Source organism: Paroedura picta, chromosome 5, assembly GCF_049243985.1.
Source record: "Paroedura picta isolate Pp20150507F chromosome 5, Ppicta_v3.0, whole genome shotgun sequence".
NCBI lineage: Eukaryota > Metazoa > Chordata > Lepidosauria > Squamata > Gekkonidae > Paroedura > Paroedura picta.
In genome coordinates, this window is record NC_135373.1 from 127,903,434 (window position 1) to 127,923,640 (window position 20,207).

General features: G+C 55.0%; 1 protein-coding gene across 1 annotated transcript; it reads left to right on the forward strand.

The window, feature by feature from the left end:
- The first annotated feature begins 6,375 nt into the window (after positions 1-6,375).
- Positions 6,376-12,607, forward strand: LOC143839153 (snaclec flavocetin-A subunit beta-like). The gene is made up of 6 exons (XM_077340979.1): positions 6,376-6,501; positions 7,572-7,650; positions 8,518-8,627; positions 9,933-10,076; positions 11,788-11,824; positions 12,110-12,607. Exons 2-6 carry the CDS (start codon positions 7,584-7,586, stop codon positions 12,184-12,186), a joined length of 435 nt encoding a protein of 144 aa, XP_077197094.1. The 5' UTR covers positions 6,376-6,501; positions 7,572-7,583; the 3' UTR covers positions 12,187-12,607.
- Positions 12,608-20,207: the final 7,600 nt, after the last annotated feature.

A 20,207-nucleotide genomic window follows, 5' to 3' on the forward strand; every position in this document is an offset into this window, starting at 1 on the left:
AGCACCGGCCTTCCTCGGCCACCCTGTCCCCCACTGCCCCGTTTCGTGGAGATCCTCCGGGAGCTCTTCATGCTCAGCCCTGGCCTTCTGCATCCCGAATCTATTTGTGTTGTCTGCAAACTTGCCCACTACACTACCCAGCCCCGGTTCCTGATCATTTGCAAATAAATGAAAGAGGACCAGCCCCCATGCCGATTCTTGTGGGACCCCCCCCCCCCGCTCTGCTTCCTTCCCTCCATCGTGAGAACTGTCCACGGAGTCCCACTCTTTGCTTCCTGTCATTTGTTGTTGTTGTTGTTGTTGTTGTTGTTGTTAAGTGCAAAGTTGTGTCCAACCCATCGCAACCCCATGGACCAGGGGTAGTCAAACTGCGGCCCTCCAGATGTCCATGGACTACAATTCCCAGGAGCCCCCTGCCAGCGAATGCTGGCAGGGGGCTCCTGGGAATTGTAGTCCATGGACATCTGGAGGGCCGCAGTTTGACTACCCCTGGTCCATGGACAATGATCCCCCAGGCCTTCCTGTCCTCTACCATTCCCCGGAGTCCATTTAAGTTCCAACGTTTGGGGTCTGTGACCCAGAAAGCCCTCTCTCAAGTAGCTGTCCATTTATGTTCCTGTCATTTAACCCGTTTTTAATTCAGAAGAGAACCCGTCCTCTTATCCCATGAGCTCTAAATTGACTCAGGAACTGAGGAGGACCGCCCCCCTTCCCGGCCACTGAGCCACCAAAGAGGGGTGGGCTGAGGGAGGTTCTTCCTCGTTCCTGAAAGAAGGACAGAGGGGTCTTGGCCCTGCCCTTGAGGCCGACTGGGTGGCATTCTCTCTTTGGTCTGCGTGGTGATGGGCATGTTTGCCAAATGATTCAGCAGCAACAGTTTCTGTGTGTTTCTGTGGCTTCTCCGGCCAGTTTTGCCTGCCCCAGTTGCAAAGAGGAGGAAGTACCTCCTTTGGTTTCTGTTCTTTAGGAAGGGCCTTCCCCACAACCACAGCCTTGCCGGGCACCAGGCTCAAAGCGATGGCCCCAGCTGGTGCTCTTCTTCATGTCAGGTCAGGGAGGCCTCGTGATGCCCCCAAATGCTAACGTACTAATTTAGTGTCTCTTAAGGACAGCCTGCTGTATCAATGCAGCCATGAGGGCTCTCGACCCCCAGGTTTAGCCTGGACAACTCCTGGAATCACAGCTCATCTCTAGGCTACAGAGATCAGTTGCCCTGGAGAAACGGGCTTCTTCTTCTTTCTTCTTCAGTGATCTCAGGGCTCTCTCAGCCTCCCCTCCCTCACAGGGTGTCTGTTGTGGGGAGAGGAAAGGGAAGGCGACTGTAAGCCGCTTTGAGACTCCTTCGGGTAGAGAAAAGCGGCATATAAGAACCAGTTCTTCTTCTTCTTCTTCAGTAATCTCAGGGCTCTCTCAACCTCACCCACCCCACAGGGTGTCTGTTGTGGGGAGAGGAAAGGGAAGGCGACTGTAAGGCACTTTGAGCCTCCTTCAGGGAGACTTCCTGACTCTAGTCCCCTTTGAAAGCCGTCTGTGGCCACCACAACATCCTCTGGCAGCAAATTCCACATATGAAATTCCACTCTGTAGAAGTGGATGTTCTCCGGTGTCCTCTGCACCCTGCCCTCAACACGCAGTTTCTCTTCCACAAGTGCCCCGTTCCTGTGTTGCTTGTTTCTCCCTGCTCTTCAAGACTCCCCCGCTCTGGGTCTTTAAACTCCCCCCTCAGCCAACCCGTTTTCTTTCTGGCGTGCAGAAATAGCCTCCATGACCCTGCTGGTGAAGTCCAGCAGCAACCGGGCCCACCCATTCCCGGCCATCCTCGTGACCCTCTTGAGGAAGGGATTAACTGCGATTCGGTGCTGGATACTTTCAAAGGCGTTGCGGGCTTAACCAGCCCTTGACAGAATTGTTTCTCTGGCTACTGTCAAACCGTATCAACGCTTGCTGCGGTTTCCCCCTTAACAGAACTAAGAGCCTGGCAGGGTTTCCTGCTGGCCGCCTCCAAGGCTTTTTATTTAAACAACGAGAGAGAGGCTTGGATTTTAAATCCCTCTGTTTGGTTTCCTTAATACGCCCACGGGTGGGATCTTGCTGGTGGCAAAGCAAGTGGGTGGCGTGGCTGAGAGGCCCTCTTTCAGCCACGTCTGGTTTGTCAGCTGGCCCCTTCTTTGGAGTCTCCTCAACTGGACCTGCCAATCTTGTCTGCAGCAACCTTCCCATAAAACCTCCCTTCATGTCGGGCTCTCTCTGAGTCTCCTTTGGGAGTGGAGGATCCTGTCTGGGACCCCCTGCTTAAGTACTTCTAACTCTGGGGCTTCCCTCTCCAGTGCTGACCCATTAGCTTGGGGGCCTAAAGATCATTATTTATGTATCATTTATTATTTTTATTGATTATTCTTATTTCTTTCTCGTCCAGCTGGTGTGGTGTAGGCAGGAGACGGGAGGATTCTCTGGCACCCAGGCAAGGGTCGTTCACACATCTTTTGCTGTTCCCTGCCTCTGTGTCATGGCCCCAGGGAACTCCATCCAATTCCTGGCCAAATATGACCCAAAGCCAACCTTGTTCCGCTTCCACGATCGCATGGGATTGGGTTTGCCTGGGCTATCCAGGTCAAGACTAGGACCAATTTGAAAGAGCTGGTTATTAAAACATTTAGAATTCTAGAAACTTAGAGAGGGAAAGGACCCCTGGGTGAGATGGGAGGCTGGACTGGAGGGACCCTCCCTGGCCTGACCCAGCAGGGCTCTTCTGAGGGTCTTCTCAGGGGAAGGCCTCGGCCTCTCTGCCCTGTGGCTGGTCCTGCAGGGGAACTGGCTGGCCCCTGGGGGAGACGGGAGGCTGGACTGGAGGGACCCTCCCTGGCCTGACCCAGCAGGGCTCTTCTGAGGGTCTTCTCAGGGGAAGGCCTCGGCCTCTCTGCCCTGTGGCTGGCCCTGCAGAGGAACTGGCTGGCCCCTGGGTGAGACGGGAGGCTGGACTGGAGGGACCCTCCCTGGCCTGACCCAGCAGGGCTCTTCTGAGGGTCTTCTCAGGGGAAGGCCTCGGCCTCTCTGCCCTGTGGCTGGCCCTGCAGAGGAACTGGCTGGCCCCTGGGTGAGACGGGAGGCTGGACTGGAGGGACCCTCCCTGGCCTGACCCAGCAGGGCTCTTCTGAGGGTCTTCTCAGGGGAAGGCCTCGGCCTCTCTGACCTGTGGCTGGCCCTGCAGAGGAACTGGCTGGCTCCTGGGTGAGACGGGAGGCTGGACTGGAGGGATCCTCCCTGGCCTGACCCAGCAGGGCTCTTCTGAGGGTCTTCTCAGGGGGAGGCCTCGGCCTCTCTGCCCTGTGGCTGGCCCTGCAGAGGAACTGGCTGGCCCCTGGGTGAGACGGGAGGCTGGACTGGAGGGACCCTCCCTGGCCTGACCCAGCAGGGCTCTTCTGAGGGTCTTCTCAGGGTAAGGCCTCGGCCTCTCTGCCCTGTGGCTGGCCCTGCAGAGGAACTGGCTGGCCCCTGGGTGAGACGGGAGGCTGGACTGGAGGGACCCTCCCTGGCCTGACCCAGCAGGGCTCTTCTGAGGGTCTTCTCAGGGGAAGGCCTCGGCCCCTCTGCCCTGTGGCTGGCCCTGCAGAGGAACTGGCTGCCCCCTGGGTGAGACGAGAGGCTGGACTGGAGGGACCCTCCCTGGCCTGATCCAGCAGGGCTCTTCTGAGGGTCTTCTCAGGGGAAGGCCTCGGCCCCTCTGCCCTGTGGCTGGCCCTGCAGAGGAACTGGCTGCCCCCTGGGTGAGACGAGAGGCTGGAGTGGAGGGACCCTCCGTGGCCTGACCCAGCAGGGCTCTTCTGAGGGTCTTCTCAGGGGAAGGCCTCGGCCTCTCTGCCCTGCGGCTGGCCCTGCAGAGGAACTGGCTGGCCCCTGGGGGAGACGGGAGGCTGGACTGGAGGGACCCTCCCTGGCCTGACCCAGCAGGGCTCTTCTGAGGGTCTTCTCAGGGGAAGGCCTCGGCCTCTCTGCCCTGCGGCTGGCCCTGCAGAGGAACTGGCTGGCCCCTGGGTGAGACGGGAGGCTGGACTGGAGGGACCCTCCCTGGTCTGACCCAGCAGGGCTCTTCTGTGGCTCTTCTCAGGGGAAGGCCTCGGCCTCTCTGCCCTGTGGCTGGCCCTGCAGAGGACCTGGCTAGCCCCTGGGTGAGACGGGAGGCTGGACTGGAGGGACCCTCCCTGGCCTGACCCAGCAGGGCTCTTCTGAGGGTCTTCTCAGGGGAAGGCCTCGGCCTCTCTGCCCTGTGGCTGGCCCTGCAGAGGAACTGGCTGGCCCCTGGGTGAGACGGGAGGCTGGACTGGAGGGACCCTCCCTGGCCTGACCCAGCAGGGCTCTTCTGAGGGTCTCATCAGGGGAAGGCCTCAGCCTCTCTGCCCTGTGGCTGGCCCTGCAGAGGAACTGGCTGGCCCCTGGGTGAGACGGGAGGCTGGACTGGAGGGACCCTCCCTGGCCTGACCCAGCAGGGCTCTTCTGAGGGTCTCATCAGGGGAAGGCCTCGGCCTCTCTGCCCTGTGGCTGGCCCTGCAGAGGAACTGGCTGGACTGGAGGGACCTTCCCTGGCCTGACCCAGCAGGGCTCTTCTGAGGGTCTTCTCAGGGGAAGGCCTCGGCCTCTCTGCCCTGTGGCTGGCCCTGCAGAGGAACTGGCTGGCCCCTGGGTGAGACGGGAGGCTGGACTGGAGGGACCCTCCCTGGCCTGACCCAGCCGGGCTCTTCTGAGGGTCTTCTCAGGGGAAGGCCTCGGCCTCTCTGCCCTGTGGCTGGCTCTGCAGAGGAACTGGCTGGCCCCTGGGTGAGACGGGAGGCTGGACTGGACGGACCCTCCCTGGCCTGACCCAGCAGGGCTCTTCTGAGGGTCTTCTCAGGGGAAGGCCTCGGCCTCTCTGCCCTGTGGCTGGCCCTGCAGAGGAACTGGCTGGACTGGAGGGACCTTCCCTGGCCTGACCCAGCAGGGCTCTTCTGAGGGTCTTCTCAGGGGAAGGCCTCGGCCTCTCTGCCCTGTGGCTGGCCCTGCAGAGGAACTGGCTGGCCCCTGGGTGAGACGGGAGGCTGGACTGGAGGGACCCTCCCTGGCCTGACCCAGCCGGGCTCTTCTGAGGGTCTTCTCAGGGGAAGGCCTCGGCCTCTCTGCCCTGTGGCTGGCCCTGCAGAGGAACTGGCTGGCCCCTGGGTGAGACGGGAGGCTGGACTGGAGGGATCCACCCTGGTCTGACCCAGCAGGGCTCTTCTGAGGGTCTTCTCAGGGGAAGGCCTCGGCCTCTCTGCCCTGTGGCTGGCCCTGCAGAGGAACTGGCTGGCCCCTGGGTGAGACGGGAGGCTGGACAGGATGGACCACTGATCTGATCCAGGAGGGCTCTTCTGGAAGAGGTGGTCCCTCAGGTGGTCCCGTAATCCAATAGATAATTATTAGCCACGTAGAGGGACAAAGCCTTCTAAGGGAAAATGAACATGGCTTCTGCAAAGGGAGATCTTGTCTCAGAAACCTTTGGGAGTTCTTTATATATTTTATTTATTTATTTTTCAATGTATATCCCAGCACTCCAAGCAAGCTGGCTTGTGGCAGGTCACAAACAAACCCCCAATAACCCCCCCCCCCCCATTAAAGCAGCAATTTAAACAAACCCTATGGTGGCGACAATTCTGAATCCTAGCTATCCACCAGTATCTGGAGACCCCGAGGTTTGGCCCAGCACCCACAGCAATGGTCAGCTGGTGGTCAGCTGGTGGGCACTCTCCAGTTCTTATTCTTTGAGAATGTGAAAATGCAAGTAGACACCGAATTGAATTTTTATTTAAAATGACTTAGACCAGAGCAATATCAAACACAAAACAGAAAGAAAGAGAGTTAAAACAAGGGGGGGGGGATTCATTATCCCTAGATAATGTGCATAACTGCAAATTAGTAGCGTTTACAATTTGGAAGCCTTTTGCAACATTGAAGTGGTGCGGAATGGACCAGAGTGTTGGTCAGATCCAGCAGGTTTTTTTTTATGTTCTTCCTAAATAAATTTAAAAAGAGAAATAGTCACCCTCCTTGGGTCCAGCAGCACAGGCAGCGGATTCCCTCACAGGTATGCTCTGCAATTTAAGGGGAATCCAGGAGCTCAGCTCAACATACTTGGGGACCACATGAGCTGATCTCCACCAGCTCTTGCCCGTAACCTCCACGTCACTCCAGTTGCTAAGGAAATCAAGGGACAGTTTGGGTTTTCCCCTCTCCTGTTTGGGATTCCTTGCCAGGGTGGTCACGCTTGCTCTGCTCCTTTTGTGGGAGGCTTACCCAGTGACAGGGGGGCATTCTCGGGCGTTTTCCTTGGCGCTGATTGGAGGCTGGCAGAAGCAGGGCTGTTTGCAGAACTCCCATCCTTCTCAGCTCCTTCCCGATAAATTTGCAGGGTCCGCTACTTTCTTGCACGGCGCTCTTTCCCCTCCGCTCCTGGCTGGCTCTCCTGGAAACAAGGGACAGACAGACAGACCGAAGGTAAGGTTTCTTTAGGGGTCTTCTCACTGGCAGCCACAGAGGCAAGTGAAGGTGAGTGAAGGCAAGAAGGGAAGGGAAGGCAACCAAGACAACCCTTTTCTTCTCCCTCCCTCCCCATCGCTTGGCAAGAACCAGAGGGAGACATTCGCTTGCAGACTTCAACTCTGCTCCTTCCCCCAGTGAGTGCAATTCAAAGGGACACCCCTCTCCAATTCAACAAACAGAGGGCTCTACTGGATGGGCCTGAGCTGTTGTAGACCTCAGCGGCTGGACTTGTGCAGGAGGTGTCAGCACAGGAGGACAGCCAAGAGTTTGTGGTGGCCCCTGGTGGACCCCAAGAAGTCAGCTGCCAGAGCGCAAGCAGTTCCCTCAAGGAGCTAGCCCTGCAGAGCGCTTTCTGGCTCCGGGGAGGGGGGGGGCGTCTGGAGGGCTTCCACACCATGACAAGTGGTCCTGGGGGGTGGGGGGGTGATGAACGGTGTGGTGGAAATCCATGTAGCTCGTGTGGGGGCAGGGGAAATGAGGCATCCTTGAAGGGGCTTGCCACGCCGTATTGAACAAATTTAGGGTTGACAACTCCAAGTTAGAAAATTCCTATAGAGTTGGGGGTGGAGCCAGAAGAAGGCGGAGTTTTGGGGGGAGGGGCCTCAGCATGGATCCCGCCCTCCAACATAGCTGTTTCCTCCAGGAGAACTGATCTCCTTGGCCTCAAGATCAGCTGTCATTCCTGAGCAACCTCCCGCAGGGACCCTGGAGCGCCGCTGCCCATTTGAGAGGGCCACACTGACCTTCCTGGCCCGATTCGGGGGAAGGCGACACTGTGTGTATCCAACCGAGCGCTCTCCCTTCTGTCGCTCATATGTCAGCAAGCCAGAGGTTTGTGCAGCTGTTGTGGTATCAGAGCCACAGGATCAGTGCAAGGTCACCGCCCTGAGCCAGTTGGGAAAGCGGTGTAAAAATCTAATGCATTTTATGTATTTAAATGGTAATGATAAAATGAAAGGGGGGTCCCAGATTGCTGGTCAGGAGAATATTCTGGGATGTGGTTCACGCGGCGTGTTGTTGCACAGGAGAACCAGAAGATGGGACAGGTCGTCTACCTTGGCCTCTGCCTCTTGGGCTGCCTGCTCTTGAACCCATCAGTGGAAGGTGAGTGGTGGAACTGTCAACCCAACTGCTGCTTCATCTGCTCCTGGTGGCCCCAAGACACCTCCTCTTCCCCGAAGGTCCACCAGTGGGGCCAGAACTCCAGAAGCCCCCCCCCCACATTGTCCCCCCTCCCAATTCTAATCGTCCTCAAGTTTCCCCATGAGAATCCTCAGGCCCATCATGCAGTGGAGGCAGAAAATCCCATCAACCTGCAGTCAAGATATGGTGACCCTCGCAGGGTTCTCACGGCCAGAGGCTGACAGAGGGGGTCAGTCACTACTTGCCTCTGCGTGGCCACCCTGGGCTTCCTCGGGGGTCTCCCATCCATGTCCTTGATGCCCCGCCCCAAAAAATACTAACTGGGCCCGATGTTGCTTAGCTTCCAAGATTTGGGGGGTCTGAACCAAGCTGAGTCACCTAGGTCAGGGCAGAATCCATAGGGAGATGCGCAGCCACCCTGGATTTTCTTGGCTGTCTCCTAGCTTAGCTTCTGAGATCTGAAGAGATCCACTTGCCTGGCAGCAGAATAGGACCCCCCTGGGCTTCCTGGGTGGTCTCCCGTACAAGGACTCACCAGGGCTGACCCTCAGGCGGGGCCTCTGCATTGGCTTGCCCTGTAGGTATAGCTGTTATCCCCCCCCCATTGGCAAAGTGTCCCCCTGAATTCTTCAGGCATTTTTTAAACACAACCCTTCCCACTGAACACAGAGGTGTTTTCTTTTCGAGGGGCGGTTTTCATAATGCATCTGCAACATCCTCACCTGGGTGGGCTGGCAGGAAGAGGCTCTGTCTCAAGCACCTTCTGGGCATGGATCTTTTTGGGACGTCCCTTCCCCCACTTGCAAAGAGGCCCCCTCTGTCTTGCAGGGGCCCAGGATGCCACGGTAGCTGCAAAGTCTTTGTGCCCGAACGGCGTTTTTTACTTCCAAGAGCACTGCTATGAGATTTCCCCACCACGGTCATTTCAGGATGCGGAGGTAAGAAAGGGGGTGAGGAGGGAGGGGCGGGGTTGATAGCCAGAATGCTAAACTGGGAAGGGAAAAAGAAATTGTCGTCAGACTTCTGTGATGGGTTCTTTTTTTTGCTTCTCAAAAGCAGAACCTGCCTGTCTCCCCACTTTCCCCAAAAATCGTTCTGTCAACACCTGCAGCTCAGACAGAGCCAGATCCCCAAATTTAGCCGGCAACCGGTCTCCCTTTTCAACTGACTCCCCCCCTCCCCACCCCCCGCAGGAGATATCCAAAGGGCCAAAGAATTGCATTTGTGTCGTCTCACTTTGGCCAATGGTCCCCCTTGGATTCCTTCTGGTTCTCCATGGAATGTGGGGAGGGGGTGGGGGCGGGGGGGAGCAGTTTAAAAACCTCAACCAGATTATGAGTTGCCAAGCCTCCAGGTGGGAACTGGAGAAAACGGATGGTTTGTAGGGGGAGGGGGGGGCTCTCTGGCATCTGAGGTCCTTCCCAAGCTGCTCCCTCCCCAGGCTCCACCCTCAAATCTCCAGGAATTTCCCAGCCCAGGGTTGGCAACCCTAGGCAGGCTGCTTATGGGAAGCCCCGTGTATGAGGACCTGACCGTACAGGGGTTCTTTGGGCCAAATTTGCTTGCAAAATCCAACCCAACCTTGCAGCCATCCTTGGAATAAGCTGCTTGCTGGGGGAGCCAATATGTTACAGTTCCAAGTTCCCCATGTACGGTTTGGCAGTCTCTGGGTGCCGTGCAAGAACCCAGAGCAATACTGCAAAAATGGAGTCCCGTCAGGCACCTTTAAGACCAACAAAGATTTATTCAAGGCAGGAGCTTTCCAGTGCAAGCACAGATTGGTCTTCAAGGTGCTCTTGGAGTCTATTTTGGTCTTCAAGGTGCTCTCGGACTCTATTTTTGTTGTGCTGCTCCAGACCAACACGGCTACCCACTCGAATCTATGGTTATGATTTATGATTTATAAAGGGAAATGATATTGGACTTAGAAATTCTGAGTAGACGTAGTGATCTTTTTCTGTATATTCCTCAACACATACAGTCGGAATTTGTTATTTGTAAATGTAACACAATCTATTAACAGGTCGCTTTCTGCGGTTGTTAAATGTATTTTGATGAAATGGACCATAAATAAAATGTGAGATTAAAAAAAGATCTCCAGGAATGGCCCAACCCAGAGCTGGCAACCAGAGTTCGGCCCTTCCTAGGCAGAAAAACTGAAAAGCTCCCTGGGACTTTCCTGTGCATGACGGAGGGTGGACACACATGGTAGCCCTCTGGTCAAAACATTGCCTCCTTTGCAGAACAAATGCCTGCTCCTGACCAGAGGTGCTGAACTGGCCTACCATCTCAGCCCAAGAGAAAAGAGGGTGATTCTGGCTTATCTCATCCGTCAAGAAGATCTGAACAACATCTGGCTTGATCTGCGATCTGCTCCCGTCGATACGGTGGGTGGCCACGTCAGCCCTTCTTGTCGAACTGTCACTTTTGATCTGTTAGAGTAGAATTTTTTTCCAAATTAAAATTTACTCCACTTTAGCCTCACAACAACCCTGTTGGGTAGGCTAGGCTAGGCTGAGAGAGTCACCCAGCCAGCTTCCATGGACCCAATGAGGATTTGAACCAGGGTCTCCCAGGTATTAATCTGACCCTTCTAAGCACTATGCACTGGCTCTCATATATGAATGAGAAAGCTGTATACCTTTGATCACCTTAAAGGTAAAGGTCTCCCCTGTGCAAGCACCGAGTCATGTCTGACCCTTGGGGTGACGCCCTCCAGCGTTTTCCTGGCGGACTCCATACGGGGTGGTTTGCCAGTGCCTTCCCCAGTCATTACCGTTTACCCCCCAGCAGCAAGCTGGGTCCTCGTTTTACCAACCTCAGAAGGATGGAAGGCTGAGTCAACCTTGAGCCGGCTGCTGGGATTGAACTCCCAGCCTCATATTCAGAGCTTCAGACAGCATGTCGGCTGCCTTGCCACCCTGCGGCACAAGAGACTCATTTGATCACCTTAGGCTAAACCGTTCCAGGCCAACGCAACCAGCGCCATGCTGCGGAGGGGGGAGGGGGCGTGGGCGCCAGTGTGTAAGTTGGCGCACACATGCAGGCGTGTGCCCCTCTCCCCCACAGTGCTGGCTGCGTCGGCCTGGAACGGCTTATTCGAACGCCGCCGCGCACAACCCTCCCTTGGCCTGGGATGCCATCAGTATGCTGATAGCGCCCAGCTCTACCTGCTGGTGGATGGTCGGCCAGATGCTCCCCCAAGCTCATTGGTCCAGGGTCTGGAGGCAGCGACAGGGTGTCTCTCCGCCTGAAAGTGAACCGCTCAAAGGGGAAGGTCCTGCGGGCCAGTCCAGGAAGCACCCCCCCCCCAGGCTGAAGGAAGGGAGTGTGGCTCACAACTGCCTCTCAGCCAGGAACCTTCCTTAGGCACGGAGGCTCAAGACATGAGGGCAGCACAGAGGGCGTTTCCCCACCTTCTGGCACCCTGCCTGGTCCCGGGGCACCTGGCCACGGGCATTTAGAAAACTGCCCCTCTCAGCACAGCCCCCTTGGGGCAGGGCACAGGTGTTTATGGCCAATACAATAATACACAATACAATTCCATGAAGACTACAAAAACCATCGCAGACGTGACACCTTTCTTTTCCCAAGACCCATCTGTCTGGGGTGTTCCGAGGGGTGGGGGTCTGTTTAAATTTATTTAGGAAAATTTATTTAAGAAAACATTCTTGCATCCCTGTGGATATCAAAAAGCTTGATCTCTCTCTCTCTCTCTCTCTCTCTCTCTCTCTCTCTCTCTCTTGCCTCTTTAAAGAAAAATGCCTTAAAACCTGTTGACAGCTTTCAGGCACCTTTCACTCCTGGGCTTCTCTGTTGCACCTGAAACCACTCACAGCAGCTGGGCACCTTAATTGTAACTTCATCTCCCCAGCTGTCAGGGTGGGTCTGTTCTAGACAGAGTTCTGGGCTTCTACTCCAGAGTCACTAACCTGTTGAGCCACTTTGTTACTTTGCCAATGAGGTTTATATTTTATAAGATAGCCTCTGCCCCTCTTGAGGCTGGCATCCTCCTGCAGCCGTGAATTGGCCCTGCCCTGCTCTGCCCTGGCAGGGGTCCTCTCCCTTCAGACGAGTTTCCTTTTTCTCTCCCAACAGGACTCCTCTTCGAAGTGCATTTCGCTCTCCCTGTCAGGTATGTAGGAAAGCTCTTGGGGGTGCCTCTCCTTCTCCCCCTCAGGTATCCTTCAGAACTGAACACCCCTCAAAGGAAAGCTGAGATGAAGCCTCTCTCCTTCTGGGGCTTCGGAATATCTGGGTGGGAGGGGGGGGGTAATGAGACATCAAGGTGTGTTGCGATCCGGTTGATTGGGAAGGTGTCAAAGCTGAATGGGCCACCTGGTGTCAAAGGATCTGTTGGGGGTGGGGGGGCTTCATCCTCCTCTCTGCCCCTCCCAGCTCCTCCTTTCCTGCCTTTCAGATGATCTCCAGTGGGAGGAGACTGACTGTTCTACCAAGTTGCCATCCGTGTGCAAATACAGGTCTTTCTTCGGGTAGACCAGCGGGAGACGTCCGAGATGCAGAGGCTGGATAACTACATCTGTGTCAAAGAGGGCCCCAATTCTTGGATGTAGTGCCAGATGTAGCAACCAGCTGTTCCCGGACTGAGAGTCGCTCCTTTTCCAAACAGCCCCTTAGTTAATCTGCTCAAAATCTGCCTCCTGGCCCCTCATCGGAAGGCAAGAGAGAGAGCTCCTCCCGGATCGATCCAATGTGGGCCTGGAATGCTTCCAACAGCAGCTCTTCATTTTCGTTTTTAAGATGGAGATTTTGGGAACGTTTTTCAAAACCCGTGCCAGTTTTCTGCCCCAAAGACACCCCATGTCCCCACAAAGTCTGAAGGAAGCACCCTGACAGGTGGCTGGAAGTCCCTGCCCCAAGTTCCTCGCTGTTTCCTGGCCACTGGGCCCTCCTCTGCCTTTGCTTACAAAATGATAATAAATTCTCTGCTGAGCATGCAAGAGCGTCTCCTTTTATCTATTGATTATGTATCTATTTGCATTATTTATAGCGTGCCTTGTGCACAAGGGACTCAAATTGGGACACACAGAGTGAGTCCAATTAAAAAAAAACCCCTTATTCGTAGAATTGTAGAGTTGGAAGGGCCCTCCAGGGTCATCTAGTCAAACCCCCTGCACATTGCAGGAGGCTTACAACTACATTCAAAAAAAGTCAATATTTTCAAAACTGACTTTCAAATTCAATAGCATCATACTTTGTTCAGTCAATTGACCAGCAAAACACAGGTAGAACAGAAATCAAGGACAAGAAAACAAGCACAGTAATTAGAGGTGCACCAGACACCAGAGAACTTTGTATTCTGCTAGCAATAGAACAACACTTTGCCTCTGATTATGGCCACTTGGAAACTTGATCTTCAAATCAGGAGGAGTTATAGAATCATAGAGTTGGAAGGGACCTCCTGGGTCATCTAGTCCAACCCCCTGCACTATGCAGGACACTCACATCCCTCTCGCTCATCCACTGTCACCTGCCACCCCCTTGAACCTTCACAGAATCAGCCTCTGCATCAGATGGCTCTCCAGCCTCTGTGTAAAAATCTCCGAAGATGGAGAACCCACCACCTCCCAAGGAAGCCTGTTCCACTGAGAAACCGCTCTAACTGTCAGGAACTTTTTCCAGATGTTTAGATGGAATTTCTTTTGAATTAATTTCATCCCATTCGTTCTAGTCTGACCCTCCGGGGCAAGAGAGAAAAACTCTGCTCCATCCTCTACATGGCAGCCTTTTAAATACTTGAAGATGGTTCTCAGATCCCCTCTCAGTCGCCTCCTCTCCCGGCTAAACAGACCAAGCTCCCCCAGCCTTTCTTCATATCTCTTGGTCTCCAAACCCCTCCCCATCTTTGTTGCCCTCCTCTGCACACCCTCCAGTTTGTCAACATCCCTCTTCAACTGGGATGCCCAAAACTGAACACAGTAGTCCAAGTGAGGCCGAACCAGAGCAGAGCAAATCGGTACCATAGAATCATAGAATCATGGAAGGGGCCACACAGGCCATCTAGTCCAACCCCCTGCTCAACGCAGGCTCGGCCCAAAGCATCCTAAAGCATCCCAGAAAAGTGTGTATCCAACCTTTGCTTGAAGACTGCCAGTGAGGGGGAGCTCACCACCTCCTTAGGCAGCCTATTCCACGGCTGAACTACTCTGACTGTGAAAACCTTTTTCCTGATATCTAGCCTATATCGTTGTACTTGGAGTTTAAACCCATTACTGCGTGTCCTCTCCTCTGCAGCCAGCAGAAACAGCATCCTGCCCTCCTCCAAGGGACAACCTTTCAAATACTTAAAGAGGGCTATCATGTCCCCTCTCAACCTCCTTTTCTCCAGGCTGATTTCGGCTCAGGGTGGCTTACATTGTAACTTTCGCAAAACAATACAATAGGGTGAAAACCTTGGCTCAGAATAAACATAATTCACATATTTAACAGTAAACTTGTGTCAAACATTTTTAGTTAACAATCCATACAAAAATTGCAATTTCCTGCAGTGTGGCTCTGTTTTTCTGTTGGTGCGGTTGATGGGGGGTTTTGGTTAATAGTTGGTGGCTTGTTTTTTTAATTTGACCGAAAGCCTGGGAAAAGAGCTCCCTTTTGCAGGCCAAGCAGAACTGCTTTAGCTCTGGCAGGACCCTGATGTCATCTGGGAGCTCCTTCCACCATGAGGGGGCCAGGACAGAGAAAGTGCTGGCTCTAGTCGATGACAACTGAGCTTCCATGGGGCTAGGGATCACCAGTTTGTTGGTGTTGGTGGAGTGTGGTGCCTTTTGGGGAGCAGAGGTAGAGAGGCAGTCCTTCAGATACTCAGGGCCCAGACTGCGTATGGCCTTGAAGGTGATTACCAGGACCTGAAGCCTGATCTGTTAGTCAACTGGTAGCCAGTGCAGCTGGGTGCCAGTAGCTTGGTTTGGTGTTGGTGGAAGAATGCTAGCCGTGCTACTCTGATGACCTGCTTCTCCATGGAGAGGGAGGTATCAAAGATCATACCCAAGTTCCTGGCAGAGTGAGCAACTGACAATTGCATTCCATCCAGGTTGGGCAGTCACGCTTCCTTGCTTGACCCTTTCCTACCAAACCACAGGATCTCCATCCTTCAGGGTTAGGCTTCAGATGGCTTTGTTTGAGCTAGCTCATCACTGCCTCAAGGCATCTGGCTAATGAATCTGAGGGTGAGTCAGGGCGGCTAGTCATAAGGAGGAAGAGCTCGGTGATTTCGGTATGTTGATGACATCCTAGTCCGAATATCCTTATCAGTTGGGCCAGAGAGCGCATAAAGATGTTAAATAGAACTGGGGAGAGAACCACACCTTTTGGTACCCCACAGTGGAGTTGTCAGCAATGGGATTGGTTCTCTCCTATTGCTCCCTTTGGTTTGTGACCCCAGAGGACGGAGATGAGCCATTTAAGGGCTGTCCCTCAAATTCCAGTGTTGGTATGGTGGGCAAGGTGGTGAGCTAGCAGCTTGTGATCTACTGTGTCAAATGCTGCTGTGAGATTGAGTAGTATTAGCAGTGGTGACCCGCCTCAATCCAGCTGACAGCGGGGGTCACCCATCAGGGCAACCAGTGCCGTCTCAACTCCATGGCTAGGCCTGAAGGCTGACTTGGCCGGTTCTAGGACCGAAACCTCTTCTAGTCTGCAGCCACTCTTTCTACCACCTTCCCAAGAAACACTAAGTGTGAGACAGAACGGTAGTTGGCGGGTTCCCATGGATCGAGGGATGGTTTCTTCAGGAGAGGCCAAACCGGCCTCCTTCAGCCCTTCCAGGATCTCTCCAGTTGAAAGGGAGAGGTGGATTATCTCCTGGAGGGGGCCCCATCCTTGCATCTGCCCTTTTGATGAGCCATGAGGGGCAGGGGTCTCGGGGGCAAGTGACAGGCCTCCTCAAAGCCAGTATCCTGTCCACTTCAGTCAGTGAAAGACATCTGAAGCTATTTAGGGTATCCTCCAAAGGCAGCCAAGGGGCCTCCAGTTCCCTTTCTGTTTCTAAAGTTGGTGGAAGGTCGTGGCGGAGTGTCGAGATTTTATCCACAAAGTGGTTCACAAATGCCTCGCGGCTGGTGTCCAATTCGTCTCTGTTTTGGTACCCTTCTACCAAACTACTGTGCTGGCCACGGGTTTGCAACTTTGATGGAAGTCGAGTAAAAATTGTGCTTTACTAACTTCACCGCCATCTCATAGGTTTTCATGAATGCCCTGTAGGATGTCCTCAACACTTCATCATGAGTTTTTCTCCAACCTCGTGCTAGCCATCTCAGCCCCTGCTCCATCTCACAGAGCCCCTCCACATGCCAGGGAGACCACTTTGGACGGGAGCAGAGAGGGCATCAGGGAGTGATCGGGGATTGGGGGAGGGACAGAAGCTGGAGTCCAAAATGTTTCAGATCTGGCCCAATCTGAGCAGGTAAAAGGGTATTTGTGTGTTTCAGGTTTGGCCAAATAGTTTCTGGCTGAATTAGACATGGTTCTTGCATAGGGGCCAAGGATTCCCCTGCTGCTGCCTCCTGGCCCTGGGGTTCAGAGGCTTAGTGCCTCTGAACATGGAGGTTCCCCTCAGTCACTTTGGCTAGCAGCCCCTGATCCTTTTCCTTCATGAAAGCTCCCTTTGAAAGCCATCTGTGGCCATCACAACAACCTCTGGCAGCAAATTCCACATTTGAATCACTTCCTGTGTTGCTCATTTTTTTCTCCCCGCTCTTCAAGACTCCCCCGCTCTGGGTCTTTAAACTCCCCCTTCGGCCCGTGCAGCCAACCCGTTTTCTTTCTGGCGTGCAGAAATAGCCTCCCTGACCTTGCTGGTGAAGTCCAGCAGCAACCGGGCCCACCCATTCCCGGCCATCCTCGTGACCCTCTTGAGGAAGGGATTAACTGCGATTCGGTGCTGGATACTTTCAAAGGCGTTGCGGGCTTAACCAGCCCTTGACAGAATTGTTTCTCTGGCTACTGTCAAACCGTATCAACACTTGCTGCGGTTTCCCCCTTAACAGAACTAAGATCCTGGCAGGGTTTCCTGCTGGCCGCCTCCAAGGCTTTTTATTTAAACAACAAGAGAGAGGCTTGGATTTTAAATCCCTCTGTTTGGTTTCCTTACTACGCCCACGGGTGGGATCTTGTTGGCAGCGAAGCAAGTGGGTGGCGTGGCTGAGAGGCCTTTTTCGGAGTCTCTGGGTCCTTCTACAGCTGCCAGCACTGGGTTGGGAAAGTCCTTGATACTTGTGGGTCAAGCCTGGTGAGGACGGGAACCTCAGTGGGCTACAAGGCCATAGACTCCACCATTCCCCCCCCCCCAAAGCAGCCATTCTTTCTAGGGAATGATGCCAGCTGTCTGTGATGCCAGGGGATCCCCAGGCCCCACCTAGAGGCTGGCATCCCTATGCTCAAAGGTCAAACCGTGCTTCATGCTGAGGCCGAGAAAAAATAGAAGTTTTCTGCTGCCTGGGAAATCAAGGTCAAGCTGCAGCTCAGATAAGGGAGAGATGAGGAGTCATGGTTGCCAGGCATATAGGGCTGCCAACCTCCAGATGGGGCCTGGAGACGGGAGAAAATGTTTGCTTTGGAGATGGACTCTTGCCCTTGTAGCCTGCTGAGGAGGAGCTTCCTTTTCCTCTAGCAATATTTTTAATTGTCTTTCTATATGCAGATATAAGAAGTTTACTTTTTGTTATTAAAGTAATTAAATTAAACACGCACCTGCCTGCTTCACCCATGGCACAGGAGAAGCCTATGAGCACTTCCCCAGCAGCAAGGAGTTCAAAGGGCGGCATCTTTCAAATCTCAGAAGTGCTGTACAAATAGCTCAATGGCTGCAAAGCGGGCCTTTGTCCCAGAGCCAGGGACGGGGGCCATCATAGATGTCATGGTACCGCTGCACACTGCTTTGGTCAGGCTACACTTGCTAGGTGCAGTTCTGGACGCTTCCCTTCAAAAAGGTCATGGCCATTCTGTGTGGCAGGATGGTTGACTAGAGGGACCCTCCCTGGCCTGACCCAGCAGGGCTCTTCTGAGGGTCTTCTCAGGGGAAGGCCTCGGCCTCTCTGCCCTGTGGCTGGCCCTGCAGAGGAACTGGCTGGCCCCTGGGTGAGACGGGAGGCTGGACTGGAGAGACCCTCCCTGGCCTGACCCAGCAGGGCTCTTCTGAGGGTCTTCTCAGGGGAAGGCCTCGGCCTCTCTGCCCTGTGGCTGGCCCTGCAGAGGAACTGGCTGGCCCCTGGGTGAGACGGGAGGCTGGACTGGAGGGACCCTCCCTGGCCTGACCCAGCAGGGCTCTTCTGAGGGTCTTCTCAGGGGAAGGCCTCGGCCTCTCTGCCCTGTGGCTGGCCCTGCAGAGGAACTGGCTGGCCCCTGGGTGAGACGGGAGGCTGGACTGGAGGGGCCCTCCCTGGTCTGACCCAGAAGGGCTCTTCTGAGGGTCTTCTCAGGGGAAGGCCTCGGCCTCTCTGCCCTGTGGCTGGCCCTGCAGAGGAACTGGCTGGCCCCTGGGTGAGACGGGAGGCTGGACTGGAGAGACCCTCCCTGGCCTGACCCAGCAGGGCTCTTCTGAGGGTCTTCTCAGGGGAAGGCCTCGGCCTCTCTGCCCTGTGGCTGGCCCTGCAGAGGAACTGGCTGGCCCCTGGGTGAGACGGGAGGCTGGACTGGAGGGACCCTCCCTGGCCTGACCCAGCAGGGCTCTTCTGAGGGTCTTCTCAGGGGAAGGCCTCGGCCTCTCTGCCCTGTGGCTGGCCCTGCAGAGGAACTGGCTGGCCCCTGGGTGAGACGGGAGGCTGGACTGGAGGGGCCCTCCCTGGTCTGACCCAGCAGGGCTCTTCTGAGGGTCTTCTCAGGGGAAGGCCTCGGCCTCTCTGCCCTGTGGCTGGCCCTGCAGAGGAACTGGCTGGCCCCTGGGTGAGACGGGAGGCTGGACTGGAGGGACCCTCCCTGGTCTGACCCAGCAGGGCTCTTCTGAGGGTCTTCTCAGGGGAAGGCCTCGGCCTCTCTGCCCTGTGGCTGGCCCTGCAGAGGAACTGGCTGGCCCCTGGGTGAGACGGGAGGCTGGACTGGAGGGACCCTCCCTGGCCTGACCCAGCAGGGCTCTTCTGAGGGTCTTCTCAGGGGAAGGCCTCGGCCTCTCTGCCCTGTGGCTGGCCCTGCAGAGGAACTGGCTGGCCCCTGGGTGAGACGGGAGGCTGGACTGGAGGGACCCTCCCTGGCCTGACCCAGCAGGGCTCTTCTGAGGGTCTTCTCAGGGGAAGGCCTCGGCCCCTCTGCCCTGTGGCTGGCCCTGCAGAGGAACTGGCTGGCCCCTGGGTGAGACGGGAGGCTGGACTGGAGGGACCCTCCCTGGCCTGACCCAGCAGGGCTCTTCTGAGGGTCTTCTCAGGGGAAGGCCTCGGCCTCTCTGCCCTGTGGCTGGCCCTGCAGAGGAACTGGCTGGCCCCTGGGTGAGACGGGAGGCTGGACTGGAGGGACCCTCCCTGGCCTGACCCAGCAGGGCTCTTCTGAGGGTCTTCTCAGGGGAAGGCCTCGGCCCCTCTGCCCTGTGGCTGGCCCTGCAGAGGAACTGGCTGGCCCCTGGGTGAGACGGGAGGCTGGACTAGAGGGACCCTCAGGTAGAAACTGTAATCAGGGAAAGAACTGTTAGTCACATAGAGGGACAAAGTCTATGGGGGGGAAATAAGCATGGCTTTTTCAAGGGGATGTCCTGTCTCAGGGACCTTTGGGACCTTTGGGAGAAAGTGAACAATCTTTTAGACAAGGGTGATTCGGTAGGATAGACTTTCAAAAAACTTCTGACCTGGGACCTCACCGAAGCCTCTTGAGTCAACTTAGCAGTCCTAGCATAAGAGGACGGCTTCTCTCCTGGATTTAAAACTGATTAAATAATAGGGAGCAAAGAGTCAATGGACTGTTCTCAACATTGAGGGAAGGAAGCAGGGGGGGTCCCATAGGGATCGGTATTGGGGCTGGTTCTATTTAATTTATTCACACATTGTCGTAGTGTCAGAAAGTGAAGAGGAACTAAAGAGCCTGTTGATGCGGGTGAAGGAGGAGAGTGCAAAAGTTGGCTTGAAACTCAACATCAAGAAAACGAAGATCATGTCATCCGGCCCTCTCAATTCATGGCAAATAGATGGGGAAGAAATGGAGGTAGTGACAGATTTTATTTTCCTGGGCTCCAACAACACATTATCTGGTATGATGGGTGAATAGTACAGTGGCCAAGTTTGTAGGCAATACAAAATGATTCAGGATGGTGAAAACAAAGGCAGCCTATTCCACTGCTGAACTACTCTGACTGTGAAATTCTTTTCCTGATATCTAGCCTATATCGTGAAGATGAAACTCAAATACTTTGGCCACCTCATGAGAAGGAAGGAGAGCCTAATGCTGGGAGCGATCGAGGGCAAAAGAAGAAGGGGACGACAGAGAATGAGGTGGCTGGATGGAGTCACTGAAGCAGTCGGTGCAAACTTAAATGGACTCTGGGGAATGGTAGAGGACAGGAAGGCCTGGAGGATCATTGT

Bases quoted from the DNA above. Each gene is read 5' to 3' on its own strand.
- LOC143839153 (XM_077340979.1), top strand. From the start codon at position 7,584: ATGGGACAGGTCGTCTACCTTGGCCTCTGCCTCTTGGGCTGCCTGCTC. The intron at 7,651-8,517 runs GTGAGTGGTGGA...TCTGTCTTGCAG, and splicing joins CTTGAACCCATCAGTGGAAG to GGGCCCAGGATGCCACGGTA. The intron at 8,628-9,932 runs GTAAGAAAGGGG...CCTCCTTTGCAG, and splicing joins GGTCATTTCAGGATGCGGAG to AACAAATGCCTGCTCCTGAC.